Source organism: Schistocerca gregaria, chromosome 6 (genome assembly GCF_023897955.1).
Source record: "Schistocerca gregaria isolate iqSchGreg1 chromosome 6, iqSchGreg1.2, whole genome shotgun sequence".
Classification (NCBI taxonomy): Eukaryota; Metazoa; Arthropoda; class Insecta; order Orthoptera; family Acrididae; genus Schistocerca; species Schistocerca gregaria.
This window is the reverse complement of record NC_064925.1, coordinates 177,684,173-177,697,563: the sequence shown is the minus strand read 5'-3', so window position 1 is coordinate 177,697,563 and position 13,391 is coordinate 177,684,173. Positions and strand designations below refer to the sequence as shown.

General features: G+C 43.8%; 1 protein-coding gene across 8 annotated transcripts in view; it reads right to left on the bottom strand.

Annotated features, from left to right (window-relative positions):
• LOC126278680 (ankyrin repeat and IBR domain-containing protein 1-like) overlaps positions 1-13,391 on the bottom strand; it is a 579,195-nt gene that overhangs the window by 196,288 nt on the left and 369,516 nt on the right. For all 8 annotated transcript variants that reach the window (XM_049978928.1, XM_049978932.1, XM_049978933.1 and 5 more), the window contains one exon: positions 9,329-9,508. In XM_049978928.1, coding sequence (XP_049834885.1) covers positions 9,329-9,508 — 180 coding nt within the window. The remainder of the gene's footprint in view (positions 1-9,328; positions 9,509-13,391) is intronic.

Genomic DNA, 13,391 nt, shown 5'->3' with positions numbered 1-13,391 from the left:
CATCCATCCCCCTTCCCGCCTGCTTCGTACCCCCACACCCCTTCACACTAAATGTACAGTGGTTTATGGATATTCTCTTAAAACATTAGTTTTTTCTTACGCTTCTGGGAGTCTCTAGTGATGCAATTTAGTATGCCAGAAAATGCCAACTTCACTTCCGAAAGCTAAAATGAAATTATGTTTTGATTTCAAGACTCTTAAAACGTCAGAGGGCACAATACTAAGAATGATTGAAATCTTTAAAACACTTTCTCGAAATATATGATGTAGTTGCTTTCTCTACCATTGTACTAGTATTCATCAGCGCTCCAAAGACTTTTATGGGGCTATATGATGTATACATCTTGCAACCTAATTAACATTTGGCTATTTCGAATCTGGTTCTCTCTATTTTCACATGTGCTCACCGTTACCACTCTTTTTTTTTCGACCGGGCTTCGTACGCCAAATTATCAATTAGGTAACCCGGGATGATTCCTGGAGCCATTCGAATTCTCAGTACTGCATTTGTTTGTGTACAGTTTCTCTTAAGAAATTCTCAGTACTCCTGTTCGTTTTTAGGAATAGAACAGTATAGGGAGGAGACAGGGCTCGAAACTTCTCGGTTTCTTTACGCAAGCTTCCATCAGCCACCACGATTCACGGACTGCGGGAATAGTTCTATACGAAATTACAAATTGGAGGAACACGCATTCGGAGAGAATTTGAAACGAATACATGAGAGACTGAGAATTTGTGGTCACTCGTACTACATATCGTAACTTTACAACCTTCCATTGTAAACAGTATTTGAACACTCCGGTTTTGTGCTTGTGAGTCAAGCTCTGTTTCTGTATAATCCAGCACGGGTAACTAAATGTTTCACATTCGCAGTGGACTGCACTACTGTAATGTCTTAACAGATTCCAAATTAAGAAAATAAATATAAACTCACGCTAGTCCGTTACACAGTATAATTACTGCGAAAATAAAGATGCACAATAATACACCTTGTTATATGTAAGCTTTTTTCTGGCAATTTTTTTAGTCACATTTATCTTACTTTTTCTTGGAGGATTGGCGACACTGACAATTCCGCTCACACTACCTGCAGCTGACCACATACCGGTACTGTCGCAAGTCTGAAACATTTATTGTGGTTGCGTCTTATGTATTAAGTCTCTCCGAAATAAAACTGAAATAAAGTTTTTGGGTCAATGCACATTTACACCATGTATAGGCCTATACATGTAGTCTGAAACTGACCATTTGAGAAGAGTGTTCTTTTAGCGGAAAGTGTGAGGTAGGCACGGTTTCAGGTTTTTACAAACTCGAATTTCTCTCAAGCAGAACTGATAATTTTCTGCCGTTGCAGCCGCTGACGTCTATATACACTTTTTACAAAATCAAATATGCAGCTCAAGTTAAAGAGCAAGAAAAGGTCGTATTAAGAGCCTTTTAGACCACACAAGAAAAAATTTCTATACACATTCCCTAGACCTGCGCTTCACATTAATATGTGATAATTACATTAGTCTCGAAAGTTTGATCTTCCTCTGCTTAAACGGATTAAAGGTGGAAGTATTTAACACTGCGACATTCGGACGGGGGGGGGGGGGGGGGGGGTGTGAGCAGTGAGCACCCTGACGAATCTGAAAGGGTTATGTAAAGCATGAAAACTTCAGAGAAGTTCGTCGAAACAAAAATACGTTAATGCATACTGAGGCTGAACTGAAAAGTACCGGTAGTGAAACGAAGTAACACAGTATAGCAAAACCAGCTCTAAGTGAGCTACATTATCACTAACCTTAATTCAGACGAGCAGCTGTCAGACATAAGGTGTATTACGGTTGTCCGACTCTATCGACAAGCGGGCTACGTCACTAGTCGTCAACAAACGGTTTTAAGGCGAACATTTTTAACAATGCAAGGAGTTTCCACCGTGGATATTGTGGCACAAGGTCGTATTAATTCTCAGTAGACGGGCATGGAACAGAGCAAAAAAATAAAACACTGTGCCAATTTATAATATGTAAAACGTGGTGTGGTAGAGTGGAGTTACGTAAGATCACAGAAAATTAACCTTTATTTCCCGAAGTCTTTCTTAGGAGCTCGATCGCGGCGATGTGCCGTTGATAAAGCAAACAATCGGTCGCTCGCTTCTTCCCTGCCGATACGTGCAATGTATCTAACGATTTCAACTAGTACATTACCTGTACTGTATTTAGGACGCCATTGTGTCGTAGAGTTTCGCTATTTATGGAAAATGAACTGCTTTGTTTATTAGAGGTGGCTGTTATTCTCCGCATGTCGACTAATACTTGGAGAAATATAAATAAAAAAATGGGAGCTTAAATTTGTTCTGGAACGCTTTTCTTGAGAATCGTGTGCTTCATTGCAGAGATTACCGGCCACACCAAGTGTGCTGTACACATCTTTCTAGTCTGTGGTTTTACTACAAGTATTTACGCAACGGCTTTGAAGTATCGATGTATCTAGGGAAATTGTTTCAACAGCGGCAGCGCGTATTTACATAACCCTAGTACAGTGGTTCCCAACCTGAGGGAAAAATAGCTACCCTCTGAGGGATAAAATGTAATTTTCTGAGAATGGAAAACACAAGGATTCAGCCGTGTTTCAGTCACGAAACTAAATTATTTTTGAAGGCCATTACTATTATCACTGTTTCATAAGAGTATAGTACTGATGACATACGTTACCAATAATTATATTAGTTGTTCTCTATCAAAATGATTCATTTGCTAACTATGTCTATCAGTAGTTAGTGCCTTCAGTAGTTAGAATCTTTTATTTAGCTGACAGTATAGGCGCTCGCTGTATTGCAGTAGTAACGAAGATTTTTGTGAGGTAAGTGATTCATGAAAGGTATAGGTTATTGTTAGTCAGGGCCATTCTTTTGTAGGGATTATTGAAAGTCAGATTGCGTTGCGCTAAAAATTATTGTGTGTCAGTTTAGTGATGATCAGAATAAGTAAAGAGAGAACTGTCTGAGTACGTTCAGTTTTGCTCAGCTGTTTGAAAATCAAATAACGTAAGAAGTTTACCAGCACAGTAATTCATAATTTTTCTAAGGGGACGTTTCAGTACAAGCAAACAAGTGATTACGATTTCAGAAATATTGGATCTTTATTCAAGAGCGAGAGCTTCACAAACCGAACAAGTCAATAAAGCGTCGATCCACCTCTGGCGCTTATGCAAGCAGCTGTTCGACGTGGCATTGGTTGACTGATTGTGAGTTGTATCCTCCTAAGAGACATTGTGCCAAATTATGTCCGATTCACGCGTTAGATCGTCAAAATCCCGAACCCGATGGAGGGGCCTGCCCATAATATCCCAACGTTCTCATTTAGGGAGACATCTAGCGACCTTGCTTGCCAAGATAGGGTTTGTTTGTCATGATGATCAGCAGTAGAAACTCTCGCCGTGAGAGAGCACGCATTATTTTTCTGAAATGTTAGCTCAGGGTGGCTTCTTATGAAAGGCAACAAAATGGGGCATAGAATATCGTCGACGTACCGCGAGTACTGTGGATGAGAAACAAAGAGATCCGGCTATGAAATGAAACGTCGCACCCGGACCATCACACATTGTTGTTGGGCCGTATGGGGGCGGCTGTCACATTGGTATCACACCACTGTCTGCGGTGTCAAAAAATGGTTCAAATGGCTCTGAGCACTATGGGACTCAGCTGCTGTGATCATTAGTCCCCTAGAACTTAGAACTACTTAAACCTAACTAACTTAAGGACATCACACACATCCATGACCGAGGTAGGATTCGAACCTGCGGCCGTAGGAGTCGCACGATTCCGGACTGCGCACCTAGAACCGCGAGACCACCGCGGCCGGCGACTGCGGTGTCTCCAGACACGTCTTCGGCCTTGAATGCCATTGGCTGGAGTAGAATTGTCTTCAGTGATGAGTCGTGCTTCTAAATGAGGCCCAATGACCAGCAAAGACATGTCTGGAGATCCACCAGATAGTGGTGGGATACCAGCCATATACCCCGACAACCCGGAGTGATTGTCTCAGCAACAAACTAAATGACAGCACAACAAAACAGTAACTGTGTAATGACTATTACATGGACTGGGTGTTGTGCTGTCTTCAACATCATTTCATCCCCATCCAGTGTGCAGGTCGCCCGATGTGGCGTCGAACGTAATAAAACTCACACCAAGGCGGCCAGACCTGCCCCGCAAGGGGCCTCATGGCCAATGATGCCAAACGAACATTTCCATTATTATTATTATTATTATTATTATTATTATTATTATTATTATTATTGGCAGTGGTCAGACACAAAGCCTGAGGTCTTCCAATTTCTGCCAGTTTGGTATTAAGGTGCCCAGCGGTCAAGTGATCTACAAACAGTAAGCCCAAGCGTACTGCACTCATTTTAACTTGGTCGATTTTGAATGGGGTGCAGGGTATGGGTGAACCAAGTGTCACTAGGAAGAGGAGTGATACAGAGAAAACCTATTTTGTAACAAGTGTCTGCCCTCAGTGTGGATAGATAGCTTTTTGTTCCAAGAAGGAGTTGTAGGTAGCATTAGCTGTGCATTGAAAATTGTTCAATCGTTCTATAAAGAAATGTTAAAAATAAACGGAACCAATTGTATCACTGACTCATTAGTTCGTGATTTAATAAAACACTCCCAAAAACTAAATATGAAAGTGTTCAAAGAAAATTCTTTCCTGTTCTAAAGTTAAATCAGGCGCTAATTATGATAATGGTCGGGTACTAGCTAACATCTGATTGCACTAAGGGGGGAAAGATTGGGAACTATTGATTTAGTGGTTGTACATTATACGAGGTAGAGAGTTAGATAACGATAAGGAACGTAAGAATGGCTGAAGAACTGATTTTCCTAAAACATTTCAGTTAAAATGTTTACTTAATATTAGTTCATTCATTTAAAACTTAAATAACGCATCTAGTTGCTTCATAAATAAATGAAAATCACCATCTGGAGCCCATTATATTGTGACTTCCCATGAATCTGCTTCTACAGCACAAGCTTGAAAATGCGTTCGCTGCAAGATCTGCAAGAGTGAACGTTTATAAATTTGTATTTCTTCGTAATATTACTGACAACTTCGCGTTCAGTTTCACTTTTCAAAGAGGTTCATTCTCTGTGAATAACAATAGATTTTAACGTAACGTGGCCACAAGAGACGAAACAAAACGACAAAACAACGCTCATCGCAGCCAAATTGCCACACACAGCTGATCCGTCGCATAAGAATCATCAGATCGCTTGGGAGTTAGGATCGATGAAGTCGGTCTGACGACATGATCGAGAAAGTGCAGAGAATTGTTTTGGGGGATCGCCGAATGACTGTTGAACAGATCGCCTCCAGAGTTTCCAGAGTTGGCATTTCTGTGGGTTCTGTGCACACAATCCTGCATGACGACCTGAAAATGCGAAAAGTGTCATCCAGGTGGGTGCCACGAATGCTGACGGACGACCACATGGCTGCCCGTGTGGCATGTTGCCAAGCAATGTTGATGCACAACGACAGTATGAATGGGACTTTCTTTTCGTCGGTTGAGACAATGGATGAGACGTGGATGTCATTTTTCAATCCAGAAACAAAACGCCAGTCAGCTGAATGGAAGCACACTGATTTACTGCCACCAAAAAAATTTCGGGTAACCGACAGAGCTGAAAAAATGATGGTGTTCATGTTCTGGGACAGCGAGGGCGTAATCCTTACCCATTGCGTTCCAAAGGGCACTACGGTAACAGGTTCATCCTACGAAAATGTTTTGAAGAACAAATTCCTTCCTGCACTGCAACAAAAATGTCCGGGAAGGGCTGCGCGTGTGCTGTTTCACCGAGAAAATGCACCCGCACATCGAGCTAACGTTAAGCAACAGTTTCTTCATGATAACAACTTTGAAGCGATTCCTCATGCTCCCTACTCACCTGACCTGGCTCATAGTGACTTTTGGCTTTTTTCAACAATGAAAGACACTCTCCGTGGCCGCACATTCACCAGCCGTGCTGCTATTGCCTCAGCGATTTTCCAGTGGTCAAAACAGACTCCTAAAGAAGCCTTCGCCGCCGCTATGGAATCATGGCGTCAGCGTTGTGAAAAATGTGTAGGTCTGCACGGCGATTACGTCGAGAAGTAACGCCAGTTTCATCGATTTCGGGAGAGTAGTTAATTAGAAAAAAAAAATCGGAGGCCTTAGAACTTGAATGGACCTCGTAGTGAGCTACCAACGCAGACAACGCATTTCTATATTCCTCGAATTGACTTTAGCAATGTGTGTAAAGACGAAAAAGAAAACAAGACGCTGGTCCAAGGAATAGTTGAAATTGAGAGATAAATATACCCATGAAAACCTAAAGAAAGCTTTCTTGAGTCATCAGTCTTCTGGGTTTGATGCGTCCCACCACTAATTCCCCTCCTGTGACCAACCTCTTAATCTTAGAGTAGTCATTGCACCCTATGTCCACAATTATTTGTTGGATGTATTCCAGTTTCCGTTTTCCCCTACAGTTTTTACTCTCTAAGGCTCCCTTCAGTCTCATCGAGGTTATGCTCTGATGCCTTAACACGTGTCCCATCATACTATCTCTTCTTATAGTCAGTGTTTTGCAAATGATCCTTTCCTGGTCGATTCTGCGTAGAACTCATCTTTCGTTATGTATCAGTTCATCTGATTTTCAACATTCTTCGGTAACACCACATCTCAAACGCATCTGTTCCGGTTTACCTCTGTCCATGTTTCAGTACCATACAACGCTGTGTTCCAAACCAACATTCTCAGAGATTTCTTCCTCAAATTAAGGCCTATGTTTGACAGAAGGAGACTTCTACTGCTCATGAATGTACTTTCTGCCTTTGTTAGTCTGCTATTTGATACTAGTAGATTTCTGTTGGCAAGGAATGCACTTTTTTCCTGTGCTAGTCTGCTTTTTATGTCCTCTTTGCATCTTCCGCAATGGGTTATGCTTCCAAGGTAGCAAAACTCCTAGATTCGTCTATTTTGTGATCACCAATTTTGACGTTAAGTTTCTTGCTATTCTCATTTCTACTGGCTGGCACTGTGACCTTACGGTCCTAGGCACTTCAGTCCGGAACCGCATGACTGCTACGGGTGCAGGTTCGAATCCTGCCTGGGGCGTCGATGTGTGTGATGTGTAAGTTCTAGGGGACTGAAGACCTCATATGTTAAGTTCCATAGTGCTCAGAGCCCTTTGCCATTTCTACTACTGCTCATTTCCTCTGTCTTTTTCCGCTTTGCTCTTAAACCATATTCTGTATTCATTAGATTGTTCATTCCATTCAACAAATTCTGTAATTCAGTTCATTAAAATACCACAACATGGGAACTTATACATCGTCCGTGAAAGAACCCGAGAGCTTCAATTTTTTATTTAATTTCACACCCATTTGCATTCTGTCCGGAGAACACTTATTTTCCTTCATGAAGTGTAATACTAGTGTATGGCTGGAAAAAAAAAACGCAACACTCTAGCACTTTAATAACTGCCCGTGCTCTTTTTTTTTCATCCATATGTCTTTTTGTTCTCCTGATGTTGAGAGCAAAACTCTTTTTCGTTAAATATGTATTGCCAACTCAAAATTATGTTTGGCAAACGCATCATAAAAAGCTGCACACTGCCAAATAATCTGACAAACTAGTGAAGTTTGAAAAATTTTGGGTAGTTTATATGAACCTTACTCCGACAAATTGCTTTGTTACAGAGAGCCTATATGCAGAGTAGTTAGACTTACTAGTTTGTCAAAGCATCTACTGCGAGCTATGGGGAATTCAAAAACTAAAACGCTGATGGGCAGAAAGTATATGGTGTTCACTGTTAAGTGTGCGCTACAACCAACTACAGTAAATTCGATTTATACTCTGTGTTAGCAAAGGTAAGTTACGAAGGGGGACCCAAAAGTAACCGGAATCGTAATGCTGTACATCGTGTACTTGTAGTAGTAGGTTGCGCCGCCAGAGGGTTGTAGTAGGAGCTCTGTGATTCTGCTACGCGGTGTCACCCAACAGTGAGAAGTGTGGTTTCTTTGGCAGTTCTTTGAATGTGCGTACAGTGCAGACGTGACACGAGGAAGTGGCTAGTTCTTACGAACAACGTGTGGCAGTGAAGTTTTGTTTTTTGCTTGGCAAGAACGCAGCAGAATCTGTTTCGATGATTCAGATAGCCTACAAAGACCATGTTCTTAGTAAAACACAAGTGTACGAATGGTTTTCTCGGTTTAAAAAGGAAGAAAATCAGCCACGTTCCGGTCGACCATCAACTGTTCGAAGCGAAGACGACATCGTCAAAGTCCGCGATCTCATCAGTGAAGGTCGACGCAGGACAATCGACCAACTCGAGAACTTGTCCGGGTTGTCCTGGAGCTCAATTCAGCGCATCTTGACCATCGATTTGGGGATGCGAAGAGTGGCAGCAAAATTCGTGCTGAAGCTTGTTACCGGAGATCAAAGGGATCGTCATGTTCAAGCCTGTCTCGAAATGAAGGAGGCGTTCAAAGATGATCCACATTTTTTCAACAAAATCATTACAGGTGATGCGTCATGGTGCTACGTGTACGATCCAGAAAGTAAACAACAGTCATCACAATGGAAGTCACCTGGCTCACCTCGACCAAAAAAAGCTTGACTAGTGAAATCGAATGTGAAAACGATGCTGATCTGTTTTTTTGAAATCAAAGGGATCGTACACTCTGAATTTGTCCCTGAAAACCAGACAGTAAACCAACAATTTTATTTGGAGGTTATGAAACGGCTTCGCAGAAGTTTGTCGGGAAAACGTCCGGCTTTGTGGGCTTCTGGCGTGTGGTTCCTGCATCACGACAACGCCCCCGCGCACACGGCTCTCGGCGTTCGCCAGTTTTTGGTCTCAACGAAGACGACTACCTTGACCCACGTGCCCTGTTCGCCGGATTTAGCACCCTCGGACTTTTTCCTATTCCCGAGGATAAAGAGAGACTTGAGAGGGAAACGTTTTGAGGATGTGGAAGACGTAAAACGCAATGTCATGAAAGTGCGAGCAGGTGTCAAAGAGGACGAATTTAAAAGGTGCTTCGAACACTGGAATGAACGTTTGGACCAGTGTATTAATGCTAATGGAGAATACTTCGAAGGAGATTAAGGTTGTATTTGCAAACAATAAAGTATATGCTTTCTAGAAAGAAATTCCGGTTATTTTTGGGTCCCCCCTGGTATATGTAGCGTAGGCGTGTATATTACACAACGACTGAGGTGGATACCGTAGTTTGTAGCGTATGTGGTAATCGGTTGGTACGAAAAGTGAGCGGTTCCGCTGGAGGAGGCGGGTACTCACGAAGACCATGCGCGATTCGAGGAGGCGCGCGATGTCGTGGTGGCTGGCGCGCATGGCCAGGTCGCAGGGCGTCAGCTTGTCGTGGTTCTCCTGGAAGAGCGGCGCGCCGTGCGCCAGCAGCAGCTCCACGCACCGCTCCAGGCCGCTGCTCGCCGCGCAGTGCAGCGCCGTGTTCCCCTTCTGCAACACCGCACCACCTCTGCTACACCTCACCCGGCACCCTAACCAAATTCAGCAGCTATCGAAACTTTGCATTAATTGTGGGTTGCATAAAACAACTGCAAGAACACGTGGATTTTGTTTATTCGAATGTTAACTGTACAGAGTCATTCAGCTGCCCATACCGATGCGTTCTATGCAACCCGCAACGTCTTCAAAGACAGCACACGAGGTTTTCATATTGTGTTTGCTCGCTACAAGCGAACTCTGAGGGCTCCAGAAATAAGGAACAGGACCTTTTTGTAAGACATTTAATATAGTTACATTTTGTAGTAGGATACATTTTTGCTGCAGACCATTGTTTTCGGTTTATTGCTGGCCGGGGTGGCCGAGCGGTTCTAGGCGCGACCGCTACGGTCGCAGGTTCGGATCCTGCCTCGGGCATGGGTGTGTGTAATGTCCTTAGGTTAGTTAGGTTTAAGTAGTTCTAAGTTATAGGAGACTGATGACCTTAGAAGTTAAGTCCCATAGTGCTCAGAGCCATTTAAACCATTTTTTTCGGTTCATTCAAGAGAAAGGAGTTCAAAGGTAATTTTTGTATGTTTTCCCTGAATGATTCGGAACTATGACCTCAAGCGAAAAACACTACTGGCCACTAAATTTGCTACACCACGAAAATGACGTGCTACAGACGTGAAATTTAACCGACAGAAAGAAGATGCTGTCATATGCAAATGAGTAGCTTTTCAGAGCATTCAGACAAGGTTGGCGCCGGTGGCGACACCTGCAACGTACTGATATGAGGAAAGTTTCCAACCGATTTCTCATACACAAACAGTAGCTGACCGGCGTTGCCTGGCGAAACGTTGTTGTGATGCCTCGTGTAATGAGGAGAAATGCGTTCTGTATTGCCCTCCTGAACCCACCGATTCCATAATCTGCTAACAGTCATTGGATCTCGACCAACGCGAGCAGCAATGTCGCGATACTATAAACGGTTATCGCGATTGGCTACAATCCGACCTTTATCAAAGTCGGAAACGCGATGGTACGCGTTTCTCCTCCTTACACGAGGCATCACAACAACGTTTCACCAGGAAACGCCGGTCAACTGCTGTTTGTCTATGAGAAATCGGTTGGAAACTTCCCTCATATCATCACTGATGACCACAGATGTTAAGTCCCATAGTGCTCAGAGCCATTTGAACCATTTTTGAAAAATGGTTCAAATGGCTCTGAGCATTATGGGACTCAACTTCTGAAGTCATCAGTCCCCTAGAACTTAGAACTACTAAAACCTAACTAACCTAAGGACATCACACACACCCATGCCCGAGGCAGGATTCGAACCTGCGACCGTAGCGGTCTCTCGGTTCCAGACTGTAGCGCCTAGAACCGCACGGCCACTCCGGCCGTCGCTACTTCCGGGTTACAAGGTGTTTCTTTTAAGATGTTTCATACCGTACACATCAGTGACGTCTGTCGAGTGGAACGTAGGAAGGAATTCATCTGAAAAGCCACCTTTCGCCACACAGCGGCCTCCTTTTGCGTGCAAATTGCAGCCTTCGTCGCCGATGAACAGCAGTCAGCATAGGTGCATGAACCTGACACCTGCCGGCGAGGCCCACATGCAGCAAAGTTCACTGAGCAGTCGTTGAGGACACGCCGTTGGTAGCCCCTTGGTTCATCTTGGCGGTCAGTTGCTCAGTAGTTGTACGCCTATTCGCATCTCTGGAGCCACCTTTCGCCCGTATCATCTACGGCCCGTCGTGCAACACAGTTGCCTCGACTTCGGTTTCGCTAGCGCCATTTTGTTTTGCACGGTATACTTTAATCAAGGTGGCACGCTAATAGTTTACACACTTAGCCGTTTGAGAAACACTTCTATCCTTGACTCGAAAGCCAATGATCATGCCCTTTTGGAAATCACATAAATCGCTGCGTTTCCGCATTACAACAACTGCACCTTTTCCGCGACTCCATGACTGCTGGTGCTGCCGCCTGCCGTCTGCGACTGGTTATCACACTCTGACATCGAACATCAGTGATGGTTACTGAATGGCCCTGCTTAACATGCAGGACAGGACAGATAGAATAATTGTGGAAAGGGGCCAAAATAAGGGGCTGTCAGTTACACGCCAACATACAACTTTATTATTTGATCAGACATTACAATAGTCAAAACAATTTTTTTTTTTAAAACACACAGCTTTAATCTCTAGGACTTAATTACGGACTGAAAGCCACTTTAATTTATAAACGGCTGAATGCCAATAACTTAAAACGCAAGCATAATCATAAATTTAAAAAGCAAGCCTTATTTTAAAACAGTTCTTTAGTTTGGCTGAAGTAAGCAAGTTAAATTCAAATCGGCTGAAGGTCTAACACTGAAGACTCCAAAACATTACTTTTTTTAAAAAATACCAAGGCCTTACGTAAAACAGTTCTTTAGTTTAGGCTGAAGGCCTTAAGAACAAACAACTGAAACTCAAAATCGGCTGAAGACCGAAGGCTTAAAAATTCAACAGCATTAAAATTTTTAAAATGAAAAAGGCTTACGTGAAACAGTACTTTAAACTAGACTGGAGGCCTTAACAGGAAAACAACTCTAATTTCAAACAAAAATCAGCTAGAAGCCATACAAGTACAAACAATAAGAACAAGTTTAAAAAATAAGGCAGTCTCCACAAGGGCGCTCCCAGATGTTCGAGGGTCGGTCCGTAATTCAAACACTAACGCTCGCTTAGATGAGACAGGGGCAGTCGGGGCAACCATTCACGATCCGACGTCAAACCAACCGACCGACAGTCAGCGGACCCACCGACAAGATAACTTCCTCTTATCCGACCAGGGCACAACAGGGAGTTCAACGGAACAAAATAGAAGATACTGGCGCCCACAACCAATCGTATACGGAGCTCTCAAACTACACACCGTGCTGGACAGCAACAACACGATGAGGAAGCTACACTGCCTGAAATTTACGTCAACGACCAGGGCAGGAAACCAGAACGTTAACGGCCACAAGGCAGAAGAATCCGCCGCTGGTACACTTCAATTCAAATAACTAAATACAGTGAAACTCCACCGGAGGGTGCCTAGAATTTTCCAACTTGAAAACCATGTTGTTGCTCGCGGGAATATCCAAACAGCCGACAACGAACTCCAAAGGACACAATATGAACAGTCTTGACTTGCTGGTAGGTTAAATCAGAACTCCACTTTTCGTGGCCAGGGTTGGTGAGCCACGGACCTAGTAGCAATAGGAACAGCGCCACACACTCAGACACCGCGAAGAGACCGCCAGCGGGCGCAGGCCAAACTACGCTCCACACCAACCGACCGACTGCTCAGAGACAGTACGCCGACGACATTTAAAATAACTTGTCAGTCAAAATCACACTGTGCTGTCACCGCCAGACACCACACTTGCTAGGTGGTAGCCTTTAAATCGGCCGCGGTCCGGTAGTACACGTCGGACCCGCGTGTCGCCACTATCAGCGATTGCAGACCGAGCGCCGCCACACGGCAGGTCTAGAGAGACTTCCTAGCAATCGCCCCAGTTGTACAGCCGACTTTGCTAGCGATAGTTCACTGACTTCTACGCTCTCATTTGCCGGGACGATGGTTAGCATAGCCTTCAGCTACGTCATTTGCTACGACCTAGCAAGGCGCCATTATCAGTTACTATTGATACTGTGAATCATGTAATGTCAAGAGCGACGTTCACCATTAATGGGTTAAAGTTAATTATTCCACCAGCTACGTCCGTTTTTCTCAATTCTAATTTCCTTGTCCTGTTCCAGACCTCACGCCAGCCTGCGTAAACTAAAACGCGTGCCTTTCGGCCTCCCCTAGTAACACGGTGTTGGCTCTCCTGCCAACCACAACACACACAAACTAA